This window comes from Cyprinodon variegatus, unplaced genomic scaffold (genome assembly GCF_000732505.1).
Source record: "Cyprinodon variegatus isolate N-32 unplaced genomic scaffold, C_variegatus-1.0 Scaffold121, whole genome shotgun sequence".
Classification (NCBI taxonomy): Eukaryota; Metazoa; Chordata; class Actinopteri; order Cyprinodontiformes; family Cyprinodontidae; genus Cyprinodon; species Cyprinodon variegatus.
Window position 1 is genome coordinate 114,465 of NW_015150574.1, and position 18,372 is coordinate 132,836.

General features: G+C 36.2%; 1 protein-coding gene across 1 annotated transcript in view; it reads right to left on the reverse strand.

Annotated features, from left to right (window-relative positions):
* Nucleotides 1-5,983: 5,983 nt before the first annotated feature.
* The window catches only part of slc20a2 (solute carrier family 20 (phosphate transporter), member 2), a 60,520-nt gene continuing 48,131 nt past the window's right edge, over nucleotides 5,984-18,372 (reverse strand). Inside the window, exons 10-11 of the mRNA XM_015375565.1 lie at nucleotides 15,212-15,296; nucleotides 5,984-8,174 (exon numbers count right to left, since the gene is read on the reverse strand). Coding sequence (XP_015231051.1) covers nucleotides 8,010-8,174; nucleotides 15,212-15,296 — 250 coding nt within the window. The 3' untranslated portion in view covers nucleotides 5,984-8,009. The remainder of the gene's footprint in view (nucleotides 8,175-15,211; nucleotides 15,297-18,372) is intronic.

Sequence of the window (18,372 nt, forward strand, 5' to 3'; positions counted from 1 at the left end):
CATTTAAATTTGCATTCATAGAACATTAAAATGTGAAAGTTCAGGTAATATTTAACCAGAACGGGAAGTTTTATAGGGTTATAAATTAAAAGAAATTTTTAAAATGACAAAGATCTGTGGTTTGTTTATTTAAATGAAATTAAAAGTATGAATTGCAATATTTGCTCTAAATCTTGAGCTGTACAATGGACTCCCTGATGGGAGCTTTTATATTGTGCAGGAGCCACAAGTTTATCACCAGCATAAAGACTTCCTGTCATCAATTAGGACAAACCACCAATAAACAAATAAATACCTTTTGCAAAATAAAAACAGCACACTCCAACATTATGAACCGCTTTCTACTCTGCAGGAAGCAGGAGGTTTGTGGTTTCCATGTCTTTCTGGTTACTGATATAACCAACATGAAATGGGAGCTATTATCCCATTAAATGAATGCTCTGTCACTTGCTTTGTGCAAGAATTAATCCAGCATTTGTTTACGGTTTTAATCTTTTTTTTTTTTTTTTTTGCAATACTGAGAGATTCTCTAAATTAAACCCAGCAGAGACAGATACTCTGCTGGGGAAGTAAGAGAACAATCTGTGCCAAGATCTAAATAAGAACAGCCGGAAAAGATGTGGCAGATTCATGGAGCCTTCATCTAAGTAGGTAGCTGTAGGAGACGGAGCGTATGTGAAGTGGAGGGAGGGGAGGAGGTGAGGAAACATGGGTAGAGTCATGTTATGATGTTTCACATGTGTTTAGATGTAAACAGCCCTCCTCAGCGTTTAGTGTTTTCAGACTTTCAGGCCTCTAAGCTGTTTACTTCAGTATTAAAAGTTAAAATGACCTCAACCTGGAGCAAAGACACAACTCTGCTAAATAACCCTGCAGTTTTAAATAAGCTTTCATCCTGATATTCATCAATTCATCCAGATTGCTCAGTATATCCTCTACATGTGGATCTAAACAGGGATAGGGATGAATTTGTAAAGAGATCTTAATTTCAGCCATCCTTAAGTTTCTTGTTCTGAAATGTGCTCACATTTTTTCCCATATTGATTATAGTTTTGTATTCTTAAATAGGTTTATCCTAAATCTAATAGATATAAAGCAGACCGCATAGAAAATATGACTTTATTTTAACTTTCATACATTAAATAAGTTTTTTGTGAGATACTAAACTCTCTTTACCTTTTCACACTTTGTCCCATAACGAATACTAACCTCTGATGTATTCTAGTTGGATTCAACATACTTAAAAGACATTAAACACATCCCTTATACATGATCCCCTTAGGTTTTTATCTGACATGAGCTTTGTATTTTGTTTTCAAATACAAGTATAAAACCTGTAGGATGGGTTTTCTTAAGGAGGCAGAAGGTAAGATGGAGTTAAATAAAGGGTCATTCTGTGGTAAAACATGTTAAGGCCTTTAAAGGGGTTTATGTCCATTTTCCAGATTGATATACACCATAAAACACAGACAGAGCTATTGTGCAATAGTTGACTTCAGACATTTGAATTTAGAAAGCTTCCTGGAGGGGAAGTGAAACGTCTTCAAACCTTGGAAACCAAGTCCAGTGGATTGTTTTTACATTTTTACTGATTGACTTCAGTGGTTCATCAGGCATTAAATGCTGCAGAAACCTATCAACCCTCCCATCAGGTGTGTTTGGCAGCACAGACCTTAAACATGTAGGCCAGTGGGCCCTGCAGACATGAAGGGATAAAGAACCACTTTATAATTATTCAAATTCATGCATTTGTAAGAATCTGTGGAAAGAAAAATATCCACGGGCTAAACTTGAGCTCTTTTGCAAAGAATAATGGGCATTTCAGTGTCTCTAGTAGAGATGTACCCCCCAAAAAACTTCTGAGGTAATTGCAGCAAAATATGGTTCCTTTACGTATTGACTTAGAATTCTGGATGTAAATTTACCTTTTTATAATTTTTCCAACTACATACGTTGTGGTTGTGCAGTGATGTACTATAAAAAAATACATAAAAATAAAAACTAAAGAGATGAACTAGAGATTCTGAAAAGTATATATATATATATATATATATATATATATATATATATATATATATATATATATATATATATATATATATATATATAAATCTGGACCTTTGGTGTCCTTTGTTATAAAGAGAATATTTTATAAACCAAACTTTGCTTTCTGCAAACTGAAGCGCAAAGCAAAAAAAAAAAAATGAATATGTCTTCATGCCTTATATGACATCTAATCCAACTAAAATATATATATTTTTTTACAAGAATGACTGATAAGAGCGTGGAGAAACCTTAGTACATATGAACAACACCCAAGAAATAAAGAGGCAACTCTTTTTTTTTTTTTTAGGTATTCTTTGTAATTTTAATTCCCATAATTTAGTTTAAACATGACATTTTTTGTTCCACTAAAAATCTTAAATAAAACATTACAGTACAATATATGCAAATCAAAAGAGCTTGGGATTTTTTTTTCCATAGAAGCAGGCTACAGTTTATCCTGAATTTCTTTGCATTTTTTTTCTTCCATTTAACTTTTAATGGACTGGACAGTTGAGAAGCAGTAAACATTAAAAAGACGACACAGAGCTGCGAAGCCTGCAGGGTCGGCCAAGGAGCACATTTGATTACAGAAAAGACCAGAGAAACAGATGATAGCACGCCATATTCAGATGAAGTTCTGAACCTTTACCCCTGTCTTGTATTTTTTTGTAAAGGAGAGTTTGTTCTATCCAACCATGAGACAGCGGTTGTACACCAGTTGTGATCAAGCTGCACTTTCAGAACAGCTAGTATTGCACATTCAGGGAAAGAGAAGAAAATGGCACATTCTGTATAGTTCCTGTTTAGAAAATCATCATAATGCAACAGACGCACACCAAAGCCCTCACTAACAACGTGAACAGTTTCAAAAATGATGTTCTTTGTGGGGAGGAAAGTGCCAAACTGCGTCACCTAATGGTTGTATTTATATAGAAAGTATGTCATTTAAAATACCTGAAACAAACAGGAAAAAATATGCATTTTTCACAATAAGATTTACTTTTTTGAACTGGTTTTATAATAATTGTCTGCACAGATAGCACAGGACATTAGACCACATAAATAAAATTTACTTTAAAAGTTGCATAAACAACATGTAATGATTACAAGGCAAAACTTTAAAGAACAGTTTTGACTTTTCCTCCCAGAACTGAGACATGTGCCCCTTTTGGCCTATCAGGATGAAGAATGCATGAAAAGAAAGCAAGTTGCACTAGAGGCTTGCACAGCGTGATGTTCACCGGAAATACCATCAAATGATAGAATAAATCAGATAACTGCCCTTTTGGTGAAAAAGCATTAAGTTCCCTACATTTTTATGGCAAGTCATAAATAATTTTACCTTTTATATATGTAGCACAAATTTAGACTGAAAATATCCTATCCTGTCATCTCTAAAACAATCCTATAAATCATATGGAACTAGTGCAGTAGTTTTCATGTTTAGTTATAAAACTGCATTACAAGCTTTTAACTAGCCAACCTCCCAATTTCAAAGTGCATAAATAAGAGATGGAGTTCAATCTCTTAAGCTACATTTCAAAATGGGAAATACATGAATACATTTAAGAAAGGCAGATTGTTGGTCTTAGCAAGTCTGCAAATTGATAAAGGAAAACAGCTAATTACTAATATCAGAAGTCAGAATGACAAGTAATAATGTAATAATTATGATATATATATAAAAAATTTCATTTTAAACTACCAAATCCCTGATAATGAATCAAGATTATAATGCAAACTTGCATTATATCAGATATATGTTGGAATATATGCTACAGTAATAAAAGCACATTTAATAACGTGCCATTAAATGTAGAAGGCCCTGTAAAAGCCACCATCATGGACTATGAGGCGGGATGTCAATGTGTCTGTAAGATTAGAGGCCCCTTAGTGTTTATAACAGATGACCTGCTTGAAGCTGTTCCCCAAACTGTTGCTTTATGTGGAGTTATCTCAAAATCAACCCGGCTCTTTTCCACGGTCCAAATACATGCATCTTTGGTTAACTATCATGAGCGCAATAATGTGCCTGCACATCTTATATCGGATGTGTTCAATAAATTTAAATTTCAAATCGATACGTTGGACAAGCATTAAAGGATTAATAATAACTGAAATGAAAATTCTAATTTTTCCAACAATCAAGTTGCACTGACAGTTTACGCGCAAATACAGAGATTCCACCAGCACCCTATAACAGGCCAGAAACCATGAGGAAGTGAACATGCTGTGCTGTACAGACCTCTATGCAGTGCAATCTGTGGGAGAGTAAAGGTCATAGGCTGCAGGAGAAGACGGCTGCCCCAAAACCAGATAACAACCCCATACAGACATATTCCTTCTGTTTTAGATATTTTCATCAGAGCTGACCTCCTCAAGCAGCTCAGGGTTAAAGTCAAAGCAGCAGGGAAACAAAATTACAAAGTATTTTATCTCTAGTTCAAAAAATAAAAATGGTCATTTCAAAATCGTATCTAATAGCGACCGACATCAATCTACCTGTTAGAGGACGCTACCAGGCTCTGAGGGAGAGCGGGACAAGGGCACTAGTGTCAAAACCCACTCGGATGTAAATGTTTTCCCCACTTTAAGCCCACAGCGTCTCCCTCAAGTGCGCAAAAGCCCGCCCAGGTTAAAACTCAGATATGGTAGAAAAATATATAGTTTTGATGAGATCTTCTACTTATTCTTTTTATCACTGAAATCCACTCACACATGTAGTGTTAACACATTGCAGCAGCAGTGTAAAGTGACGGGGATCATGATTAGCACTACTACAAGAAAACAACTGGGAAAAAAAAGTACTCACACTTCTGGTTATATTCTTTTTTTTTTTTTCTTGCACTTAAAAAGTCATGGTTAATAGTTTGTCTTTCATTGGCATCATTAGGCAACAGTTTTTTTTTTTTAAACAGATACTCTACAATATGGTTACAATGTAAACACCACAGTACAGAATAATTTTTACGGTCTCTGCACAAAGTAAAACACGATACAAGGCATGTGGCTACTTAAGCATAGATTTGTTCATGAAGAAGATAAAAACAGGAAACACACCACAAAAAAAAAAATCAACAAAGATATCCAAAAGCTGGCATAGAGTTTGTTCAAACTAAAATAACTTCAGACTTTGTCTATAGGTCATTGAGGTGACCTCGTTTTAAAAGCTGGTGATGATCATTTATATTTATTATTCTTTAATTACTTTCACTTTCAGACAGATTGAGGTCAAAGGGATGGTTCGGGAATTTTCAAGTGAGGGTCTGTTAGCAGATCATGGGTTGCTAATATCTTCTCTGCAGTCGATGACTCTCTTGACATCTTCATTTAGGATAAATGCAAAAAAGTTGTTCCTGATGCTAAAGCTTACTGCTAATTTGAGCAGATCCCTACAGTCTGAAAACCTAAAGTTCAATTTTGGATAATGCTATTTTATCTGTAGTAAAGTTTGCATTCGATTTGCATTTTCATTGTTTGCATTTGACCGTTTCAACTACGGAAAAGGTCAAATAGTGAACTTTTTCCCCCATTAGTGAATACACCGTGCTAAGAGCTACCAGGTTGCTTAAGAAAACACTCTGGGTTGTTGAAATTGTACCTGAGGGAAGTAAAATCATCAAGGTGTTTAAAAGTATTTTAGAGGACGCCACCAAGATTTAATGAAAATGAATTGTTAAGACGTTTTGACAAGTGTGCTATTCTATCCAATTCAATCGTCATTTTATTTCAGAAATTAGACATTTCATCATAACTTCCCCCCAAAAAAAGTTTAAAAAAAATCCACTGGACCAAGTTTGAAGACTTGAGCGTTGAGTTTGAGGCTATATAGAGTGGACCAAATGAACTCATTATTTCTGGGATTTTGAATTGAAAAAGCTTAGTGGATGGGAAGCGAAACCTCTTCAAACTTCAAACAGTGGATTGTTTTTTTTTTACTTTTTTTGGAAGAACTATGACCTGGATGACTGAGAATCTTCAGCAGCATATTCCCCCTAAAAACTAAACATTTATCTATTAATTTTGTAGATGTGTTCCAAATCCAAAAAAGCTTGAAATAATGCTACAAACTTCTGTGGGGACCTTCTATCATCATAAAAAAAGAATTCACATAAACTGTTGATAATTTTTAGACTTTACAATTCTGTTTCAGAACTCTGTCTGCTCAGGTTAGCCTTTAGCATTAGTGTCCAGTACCAGTTAATATCAATATATATACAGTTTAGCTCAGAATTATAGATGCAAGCAAGTTTTCCAATATATGTGTTATAAATGCAACAAGAATGCTGCTTGGAATCTAAACTTTAAAACATTTATGGTGAAGAAACAACCCAAATTTCCACATCCAATGTGGCTCCCAGCTGCACAAAATACGATAGTCCTAAGAAAAGTGTAAACAGGTTGTCTTGCACGTTTGAAAATTCATCTCTTGTAAACCGGTGTTGCTTTTATTATAATGTACCTTTGCAGCGTTACAATAAATGAAGATTTAGAAGGACACCTTTTGCAGCCAAGAAATCGACTACTAACAGACTTCTCACATGGCCTCACCTTCAGAAACCCTGGACCATCTCTTTCAGACAGATGTCTGGTGATATTTAGTGTTATATGAGCAGCCCAAAAACCAGCATCAGGCTTCAGATGAGCTCTCACCGAATGCTTGAAATCAAACAGAACCTTTAGCACCTGGCAGAAGGTCCTTCTGCATTCAAACACGCTTGAGGAGCTACAGTTTGAAGCAGAGTCCTCCTCCTGACTTGTTTTTTGATGTTTTAGTGATATGACACCATCTCTCTTGTGAAAGTAGGGTTCGCTATGACACAGACTCATCTGTATGAATGAAAATAAAGGCATAAGGATAAAGATATGTTGTAGGACCTCGTCAGTGTGTGCTCGTACGCTTCAGCTCAGTTTTTAGTGTTTTGGCATATTGGCTCTAAATTGACATGCTGAAATGTTGACTTTGGCATAAATCAGCTCTGAGGAGAGCGACCTCTCTGTCTCAACGTTTCTGGTTCATTTCCTTAAACTGAGCCGCTTCCTATTAAGCCGCAGAATTATTATTTTTTTCCTCTTTGAACCACGAGCATGAAGCATACTGTGTATGATAATGAGATGAAGAGCCTCCCCCCGCCCACCCCCCTTCTCTCTACAACATTAAAAACAAAACAGGATCCCACTGCCAACCTCCGTAAAGGACAGTATTTACAGTACAAATTACATTATAATACATCATTAAAAAATATGAGATTCATCTCTAAAAACATACAGAAGCTTTCCACAAGAAAATAAAAATCAAATTCTTTAGTAAATTAGGTTTCTATGGTATTGTTGGGGAAAAACAAAAACAAAAAATAAAGAAAAGTTACACGGCCCTCTTTTTCTGAGGGGTCTTTTTCTTTTGGCCCCGGTTGTACCTGGCTGGCATGATAAAAACGGACATGATGGATGGGTTGGTTAAACGCACGCATGTCTTTTCTTGTTACTTTTTGTGCCAAAGCAAACCGTAATACAACAGATCCCACTGGATCAGAACAACAGTATTTACAATTATTATTTTTTTCATGTCAGATACTAGATATGTGCTCACTGGTATGGTTATCTATTTTACCTGTTGATTTCTTTTTTAATTAAAAGGAAAGTTTCCTATTATTGTATGTACAGCAGATTGAATGGTGCATTTTCTCCCCGAAAAGAGAATAAATATGAACTGATTGAAACTCAGATGAGTTAAGAGGATATCTGGACATCAGAGTCAGGCAGCGTGGGAACCAACCCTCCTCACATCCTCCATAGTACAACCAAAGTCCATTTGTAAACCTCTGCAGATTCTTCCTACTTTTCCTTCCTCGCCCTCGGTTCTGCTAGCCTTCCATCATCATTACCCACGCTACGATTTCTTTCCAAGTTTCCCCCTCTCTGACTCCCCTTCTCCACCGCTCGCCCTCCCAGCCACGCCCCCCTCAGACGTAGGGCAGGATGCCGTAGACGAACAGGGCCATGACGGCGGCACTGAACAGGCCGGCCACTGGCACCGTGACGAACCAGGCTAGGAAGATGTTCCTGAAGAGGTGCCAGTCCACAGCTTTCTGGGAGCGGATCCAGCCCACGGCTACGACTGAGCCCACCTAGAGGCAGCGGCCAGAGAGAAGGAACAGAGATAATCAGCAGCAGAACTGAACACATTCAATGGTTGCAGGGACAGTGAAGAGCTGCAGGGCGTCTTTGCTGTATTCAGGACTTAGACTTTTAGGGCTGACAGTTGGTCAGGCTATTTCTACTTACACTAGTTTCTAGTTGTAAAAAGCCTAGAAAATATATATGTATACCCTGATGGGCTTAATAAGTGGCATAAATGTGTAATATAGTGTTCTATTGGATACCAAACACTGTTTGCCATCAGGGAACCATTTTCCCCCTATAACCTGTTATACCAGTTAAGTATACAGAGAGGGATGTCGGACTACTCCTCTTTGCAAGTCTCTACATCATCCAGAGCTCTTGTATCATTTCCTTCTGCTCAGCCTCTCAACACAATTCAGATCCAGGAACGACTTATGATTGAGTCATACTTTTTGGATCATTATTTGGTAAATGCAGTCATTTAATCCACTTACTGCTGACTTCCACCAAATTTTCTATTTAAAATCTGCTGGTATTTTAGGGGTTTGTGATATCATCTATTAGAAGGTTCTGGTGGCTTTAAAGAGAAACAGAAACACAGATGCTGATACTAAATCTTTTTGGACTACTGTGTGCACCATAAATGTTAATTAACATTTGGATTTAACACATAGCCAGAATCATATTAGAGGCTCTTTGCTGCCATCTAGTGTTTAATTATACAAATTATGCAGAATTTAGGGAATCTACAAACTAATCAATGTTCTACCAGTTAATTATGTTTTATGTGAGATCCACCTAGTTTATAGGTAAAGGCAAAATATTAGTTTGATCTGAGCGAAAACACAGATCAAGACAAAGTCCCAGCAGAAAGCAAACTCTTTGTGGTTGTGATTGTAGGACAATCAGCGTTAGTATATACTGTTAGTAAATACGGTTCAATGGTTACAACAGACTTTTGGAAAATATTTCAAAATCTGGTAAACTTTAAAAGAGGTTTTAAGAAAAACTGATAAGTGGTTGATGTACGAAGCAACAGTTGCAGAGTAGGTGAAATAAAAAAAAAATAATAATATTTTTTTCTAATTCTTTAGTGAATGGTTATACTTCTAAATATTAAGGTCAGTTTATTTTAGAATATCTTAGCTGGCAGTGAGAACAAATGCTTTGCTGTCTGTAAGTTAAACTATATAAAACAAAGCATACCTCTAAGATTAAAGCAGTGTAGGCCTATATTAAAAAGGTGATAAGAAAATACAGAGATTACAGGAGACATCTCAATTAGTCAACTGCTGCTAGAGACAATAATGAAATTATACCATTTATTTAGAGTTTTAAACAACAATATCATTCAAATATTGATCAGTTTCAGTAATTTAATTCCATAAAGTCTAAGTGAAAGATTTCTTTAAAAACGAACATATTTTGAGTGTAAATTTTTGCTAACTGTGATCATTTTGGCTTTAAATAAATAAAAAGATAAAATTAAGATTCTTTAATTATGACTTAAGGATAATAAATCATATGTGTAATGATTCACAATTAATGGTTTAAAAAAAACTTAAATCGACTTTAGCATTTAAAAGAAAAATATACTTTCAAGAGATGTTAATGCAAAGAAAAAGAACAAATAATGAGCTACCAGAGATCTCTTTTGAAGTGAGGTTTGTGCTCAAACTGAAGGTTGGATTTGTTGAAAAGATTTCTATTTTTGTCTTTTTTTGTTTGTTTTTTTCTACAAAATTTGGGATATCGACAGATTTGTTGCTGTACTTTTAAGCCTCTTTAACAGCCAAACTATTTCAAAGGGAACTATGAGTTTTGGTCATTATCTGTCACAGACACAAAACAATCCTTAAATATTCACAGCAACAAGAAGAAGGAACTCATGCTGACTTTCTTTAATTAACTAAGGAAACATTTTACCAGACTATGCATTTATTCAATCATATCTGCAAACCAGTAAAAGCTCCTGTTTGAAATGTGTTTCAGACCATGTAAAAACATATAGAGCCTGAGGAAAATTGCTAATATCTGTGCTATTTGTCAAGTGACAGAGTTCAGCTGTAAAAAACATTTTTTTTTAAAACAGCGCAGCCTGCAGCTCTTCATAGTTCAGATCCAAATGTGTGTTAGTAACAGCAAGCCTGAAGGTTTAAACAAACTAAAAGCCCATGTGAAAGTCTGACACTGGCAGAATAAAAACAATCTTGCAGGCTTAAATAAAAGCTGATGTTTTTATTCAAATATCAGATTTTCACTTGTGCAGTTTTTCTTTCCATAAATAGAAGGAACCCAAAAAAGTTGGATGAAAAATGAAGATTTTCAGACATGTTTGAGAATCACATTCAGTGACTTGCTGCCAGTCGGAGCAGGAGTTAACCAGGTGACTGTCTGCTCATATTCAGCCCCAGAAACATGAGCTACAGGCCCACTCTGGCCTGTGCTAACTTTATCTAACACATTTGTAGATGAAAGGTCAGACACACTGTGGGAAGCTGAGCGTTACAGTGGAGGTTCTCCTCGGCCTGTTTGCCAACAGCATGAACTAAAGGATTATCATAATTGTCTATGAAATTGTCTAAATGTTTCTAAATAATTTGCATGCAGTAACCCGAGTCCTACTGCTCGCTGCCCATAGGGCCTTTTTAACAGCAAAGTCACTGAACATGATCATCTTATATCGACTCACATCAGGACCGAGCATCAATTTAGCCTCAAAAGAAAAAAAAAAGCCTGATAAAAGAAAAGATCTGTCAGCCCCGACAAGTTAATGAGACCAAATCAATGCCCGCTCACTTACTCACACACTGGAGATGCACAGAGATGCAGTTTGTTAAGTACCAGAGGCTAGAAGGTTACTGAAAAATAACAGTTTAATTTCCAGACTTTAAAAATAACAAATGGCTTAAGAAATCAGATCAGTTTACAAGTTAATCAGTAAGAGTGAGGGCCACACACTTTGCATCTCCAGAACAGATCAATGAAAAGGTTAAACAATTATCATACTCATAAACCTCTAACCATCGTTAGATTTAGCCTGTTGGCAAAGCAGCAAATTATCCAAAATTTATGGGAAGGAAACATGATAGGTTTTTATGTGAGGAATGGAGATAAGGAATGGCGCGCATGGAGATGAAAGTGATGTTTAGACAAACTGATCATCAGTAGGAGACCGGTTTTGAATCTCCTGCAGTTCCCTTCAGGTTATTAAAAGTCATTTAAAGCCTTAAGTATGGGAAGCCAAAGGTAGCAAAACATATTAACTTAACTCCTAATTTTTACTTAATTTTCATATATATATATATATATATATATATATATATATATATATATATATATATATATATATATATATATATATATATATCATTAATTGGATGATTATTTGTCTCAATTAACATTTATTTATTTACAAAAAACATGTAATTGTTTTTTATTACTTAATGGTTATTTTAGGACATGGAATAACATTTTTTAAATAATAAGTGTCAAAAGGGCCACAATTATAAAAAAAAAAATATAAATGAATACTTAAATATGTTGTCCTTTAATAAATACAATAAGGTTATAAATTTGTAGGAGAAATCAAAAATAAGAACAACTACTTTTAGCATAATTCTCTCTTTTTTAGGAAATAATTATTGTGTGATGTGTCATAGCAGTAATTTTTGTATTACTTCTCTCATTTATTCACAAAAGATACCAATTGAACTTCCTCCATTTTTTATTTTATTTTAATCAGAATTTGTTTATAACTGGATGAAATCAACTGGTTGATCTCAGTCTAGTCCCTTGATATGAGGTGTAACGAATTGTCCCTATATAAATAAACTGAACTGATTTAAATGCAATAATAAATAACATAAATCACCTAGAGTGTTTTTAATCTCTGTTAAACTTTTTTATTGTAATAAAAATGACTTAATTGGTGAGCTTTAGGTATCAGAGTGAAGATAAATGACCTCCAAAGGTATTTAATGAATTACGTTAATTCTAGATGTAATTATGTGCTTTGTAATTATTGACATTTAAATAATTATATGCTGCCTATTAAAATAGTAAATGATTTTTCCCATTATTTTAATCATGGCATAAATCAATATTTGAAAAAAATCATTTAAATTATGGGAATGTGACATTTGGGACTCCATATTATTGTTTGCTAATAAATGGATAGTTAATGTTTGTGAAATATTTATTTGTTGTTGAAGTTACTTCAACTTATTCACAGCCAGAGGTGGGTTATCCAGGTTTTTTTTTTTTTTTTTTTCCAGCTCCACAGCAAAAACAGGGACTAGACCTCTCAACCTCCAGTGACTTAAAACTTCCCTTATTAATTGTTTATCTTGTTAAAATAATATTAAAATAATTCTGGATAAATTCATGTTATAATAAGTAATGATTATATGACTCCATTTTGTTTTAACTTACTGTTCATAACGTTATTAAAATACTTTCTATATTTATATGCTATATTCATTGCTATACACAGGCTAAAAAGAAACACAGTTGGATTTATATCTAAGCCAAAAGCTAATTTAAATGTAGAATATTTCTACAGATATTAAATGTTTTTTTTTTTAGTTTGAAGGAAAATTTTCCACATCGTTTTCATTTTGAAAATGACGCCCCTATGAGAGATCCCATTGTTAACATTTAAAGAAACAGATTTAACACCCAAAATATCCAGATGACCACACTAATAAGGTAGGATGGATTAGAAATAAATAAATAAATAAATAAATAAATAAATAATTATTGTTTCCCATTAAGGAAAAATGGGATATTTGCTGCTGGAGGAAAACTGCAAGAGAGATCAAAACTTCAACTTCAGCAGTTGTGACAGATTTCAGTGATCAACAGCTAAAGGGTGAAGCCCTAAAGAAAAGCTCTCAGGGCAGAGGCTCCTCAGCTTCACTACCAACAACCCAATACCTTGCAGTGGGTGGAGCTTATTGGGATGCCCACATTTGATGCAATAAGCACTGTTAGCGCACTCATTACTTCAATGCAAAATCCGCTGTGAAGACAAATGAGTGGAGACAGAAAGATGGAGAGGGAGAGGTAAAAATAGTGGAAAACAAGGAGTGCCGGGTGGGATCGGATGGGAGGACGCCGGTCGATGGAGGGGAAGTCGGCTAGTGACCGATCACAGGGGGGTGGAGGGGACCCACACACCAAACCATGCCAATGTTGAGAGGTCAGCATTGTGAGAGCTGGTGGAAATGAAACAGAGTAATGCAGGTGTGGACGGGGGAGGAGGATCAGGCAGGACAGGGACTGGACAGGACCGCTTCTTCCTCCAGTCTGGATCTCCTGAAAAGAACAGGGGAGAGGAGCTGCACACTGAGGCCCGGGGCTACACAAGACAGGATGGACATAGAAAAATGTCCGATTGTCTTCTGCTTCAACAGGACGAAAAATGTTGCTCTTTGAAAGAAAGACTTAATAACAGCTTTGCAGCAGGTTAAATAGCATTGACAATCATTCAAAAATAATAAAGCTACAGTATTAAATAAATAACTTGTGTATTAGAAGACATGCTGTCTATATTTTGGCAAAGTCTGATATTTTATCTTAACAGGTTAATAAAGATAATCTGCAAAAGTAAGCCATGAATTTAAAATTGAAAATTCAGCTTTAATCCCATCTATCGTTCCTCTAAAACCAAGTCTTGGTTAATAAATATCAGAGCTTTTTTAAAATGGATTTTTAAATTATTAACTTGATTTTTAACAAAATGAGGGTCCTTAGTCACAATCTGCTTTTCTCTTATTCTACATATTAAGGTTTTATAGGGATGTAATTATCATATACAATAATGTCATTTAGGTATGCATCATAAAACCATCTTTTTAAATTTGATTATACTTTGAGATCCACATTTTACAGACTCTGATTAAAAATAATGCATATGGCTTTACAAGAGGTTTGCAACAGGGCCGGAGCTGGTTCTCACCCTGCTCTGTAAAACCAGTTAGGAACCCGTCTGGTTTTCTACAGCTAGGAAGCCAGTCCAGGACCACCTTAGCATGCCTCTAAAACTATCTCTTCTGGTTTAATTGGACTTCTTCTGTTTACAGAGTTTCTTAAGTGGACCACAGTGCAGGGAGCCAGTTTAGCTACACACATCACTTTGTTTCTCTTCCCATTTCTACATGAACATTAAGGTTAAGCTAAATCACTGCACACAGCCTACATGTTTTGAAGAACTGCCTAGACTGCAGTATGTGTTTATTCATTCTTTAATTATCACATATCCAGGTTCTCTATGATAGCAGCATATGTGGTGACACTTGTTTAATTCAGCAGGTCGTTAACAGTTCAGTAAACTGGAAAATACAATTAAGTTGTTTTATTGGCATAACAACAGCTGTCTGTCAGAAGAAACTTTTTTAAAATAAGTTTCTTATTATTGAAATTTAAATAATGGCTTAAAAGTAAAGAGTGTTTAATACAGCTCTAATCCCTTCATTTAATCCGCAGCCCTTAAACCCTTCTATTACAAGCCAGTCATACTTTATTGGTCAAAATTGGCCTTTTGAGTGTTTCCAACCTCAACCCCAGTAGTAATTTTTCAACTCCTTTTATACACAGTCAAGCAAGAACCAAAACATTAAAACATTTAATCCAGAAAGTCTGACTGTGTTTTTTTAAGGAAACCCAGATTAGTTAAGTGATATTCAATCAGCTGATTTAAACGACTTCATGTTTAATTTCTGCCTGATATGGTTACTGTTGAAGTCTTTACATGCTTTGAGATCTCATCAATTCATTTTTAGTAAATATTTTGTAAAATACAAAAATGATTGTCAAAGCTACTTTAAAAAAAAAAAAAAGGATTTAATCCAAAATTTTATCCCAAAAAATTCTAAATTAAATAAAAAAAAAAAATAGAAAAGTTAAAGTTCTTATTTTGGGCAGTCTTTAGTGACAGAGTGTGTTCCCTGAGACAAGGTGTCAGCTCCCCTCTCACCTGGGGGTACCTGTAGGGGAGTAGAGAGGTCAGTCTGAATGGGAGGGGGCCACTCGGTCATACCTTGCAGTGTGTGGTACTGACAGGGATTCCGATATTTGAAGCCAACACGACTGTGAGTGCAGAGGCCAGTTCAATAGTGAACCCACTGTGGAAGGAGGGAGGGGAGACATTCTTCACTGTGATGTCTGGGACGGAGTTGCTGGAGGCACAGCCTCACCAGCATCAACATCACATTTCAACAGTTCTTACATGTTTAAACATCACATAGCCAAACAGTTACAATCAATCTGTAATTACCCAAGCCCGTCATTAGACAGCCACACACAAAGAATACACCACTTCTGTGAGGTCCTGAACGTTTGCAGGTAAACTCAGATATTGTGGCATGTGAAACAGACTGGTAAGACTCTGTAGGGCCTAATGCTTACAAGAAGACTTTCTCCAAAAATCACTCCCCGTTTCCAGGGAGCTTTGGCTTCAGGCCGGCGGACACACTACAATAGAAAATCATTAATGCATGACAGAAAACACACACAATATATATGCATGTGAAAGGAAACAGCAGAATAAAAATGTTCAGAGTAAAAAACAATCAGAGAGGAAGCAGCATGAAACTGGAACATTCCTCTGTACTAATACTACTATTTATTTTTCAAAAATGAAAAGCAGCAACGCAGAGACAAAGTTCTGAGTGGATTTCATTAGACTGCAGATATTTAATCCTTAAAATGTCATCTCAGAGGCTGCTCACAAAGAGCCCGGCCGTTCTGTGTCTCAGGAGGGCTCCAAACATTTTACCAGAGCCAATCTTAAACATGACTCCAGTTATTCTAAATGGCAACCACTTCAGGGTAATATTTTATCTCTCAAAAGCAAATTGGGTTTCTGATTTTAGTCCAGATATAAACCTAAACCCCCTGGATGGTGGTTTAAAACTAAAAATTGGAATCATGTTGCAGTTCCATTAAGTGAGACATTTTTATGAACAAAATGTAAACCAAACCTATCAGAATCCAAGAGAGACGAGGTTTTTTGTAAGCTCCTATGAGTTGAAAAAGTTCATAAATTGTAGAAAAATTTAGAAGAAATGTGGTTGTTAATCATTGTTTTATCTGCAAGTAAATATGATCCCTATTCTCTTGTTGTTGTTTTTTAACAAATCAACAAGGCATAAAGTGAAACTAAATAAAAAAAAATCAAACTTCAATAGGTTTATAGTGTCCAATAGAGTGTCCAATAGAGTATTTAGAGTATATTGAAGTTAGAAACTGGTTACTGCTTAACTTGGAAAGGTTAGGGGAGGGGCGGCCTAGTGGTTAGGGTATAGAGCTTGGAATCCTAAGGTTCTGAATGTGAGCCCCACTCCCACAGACTGCCACTCCGGGTCTCTGTGATGGACTTTTAACCCTCCATTGCTCCCCGAGCGCCCTACAAAGGCAGCCCACTGCTCTCCAAGGGGATAGGTTAAATGCAGAGGCAAGTTTCACCAATGTGAGATCAATAAAGTTCAATTATCATTATCAATTATATCTCTGTTTCATAAGCTCTGCATTTTGTTTTTTAAAGTCGGAAAATTTAACCACCTGAGTTTCTCTGTACAGATTGTATGATTTCAGGATGCAGAGGTCTGGACTGAGAGCTGCAGCAGCACAGTCTCCGATTCAATGGGAACTTCAATGTTACGGGAGAAACATTGGGATTTCAAATTCTTTAAAAAATAATAATAATAATAAAAAAAACACAATATACATGACATACTTTTGCATTTTTCCTTTTATATTGTTCATTTCTAACACAGATGCCAGAAAAAAAAACTTATGATATATGCAGCGTAAGTCCCAAATAAAGCTTTCCTGTTACAGTAAGCTTGGTGTGACTGGCAGAGGAAAGCTAGAGGGGGATCAAAGTACGTTTCCATGCATTGGGTAAATTTCACATAGCTAAAACTCTTCTTTTAGTAGCCTTATTGAGAGTAGTCTAAACTAAGTTTAATTACTCAGATTGGTAGTTGCAATTCTGTAAACTAAGGCTGCCCTGTCACGCAGCTCTGGAAGGAAGCTCTGACTGCTTCTAACCAGCTAACAATTCTGTGATCAGACTGAGGCTTCATGGAAACGATGAAAATCCATACTTAAAGTTTGAAAACACCTCACTGTGCAGGGGATTAGTCAGACGTCTTAAATATATTCCCTTGCATGTACTGCAGACTACACAAATACAAAACGTTCTGTTCTTGCCCCAAAACAAATTTCTTTGTCAGGCTGATTCATGAAAACGGACTCTGGAGAAAAGCGAGGCTTTTGAACTGTGAACCAGAGCAAATTTGTCTTAGGAACCTGGCAGCCCAGTCAGTGTGGGATGGAAGGAGAGAGATTAAGTAGAAGAAAAAAGGGGACACACACAAAGAGAAAGGAGCAAATAAAAAAGGTAGAGAAATAAAGAAAGAGGGAAAATAATGAGATGGCGTGAGCGTGGGAAGGACTGAGAGACCTTAGGGAAAAGGAAGACAGATTTAAAAGAGAAAAGGTGAAGAAAACAACCAAAGAAGTGAGGAGAAAAGAAACTGAAGATGAGGAGATCAGCAGATATTTACTGAAAGGAGAAATGAGAAGAGACAAAGAGAGAGGGGGGGAGAAAAAAGAAAGGGGGCGTGCAAGAGTCGCCGCCAGGCTGCCGTCCCTCCCTGTGGTTTGAGCGGAGAAGTTCCCACTGTGGTTTGTTCCCTCACTCCCTCATCCTACTCCACTTCATCCGGAATGCCAAACAACTTCCTGTAACCCTGTATGATGCTCCTGCCAGGCAAAAACAACTCTCACACACACACACACACACACACACAGAACAATTAGTCCCTAATAAGCATGCATGCATACCAGCACACAGACAGTACAGTCAACACACTGCATGCGACCTGCAGGCAAAGGGCAATGCTTTGTAAAAGGCAGACATTGCAGAGGTTCATTTGCACACATAGTTTAGATCATGTGTGGGAAGACTAGAAGACAGCAAGAGAGAGATGGAAGCAAAGACAAGTGTAGAGCAGGGAGCAGTTAACGATGCGTCCTGACCGCTGCTGCGTATGTTGGTGAACACGCTGCGGGGGTTCATTTGCTGTAGTCTACAAAAACAACCCAGTTACTCATATATTATGTAACAGGTCAAATAATAACAGAAAATCAACTGTACTGCTTAGAAATGTGTATTTTTGATCATGTTTTGGG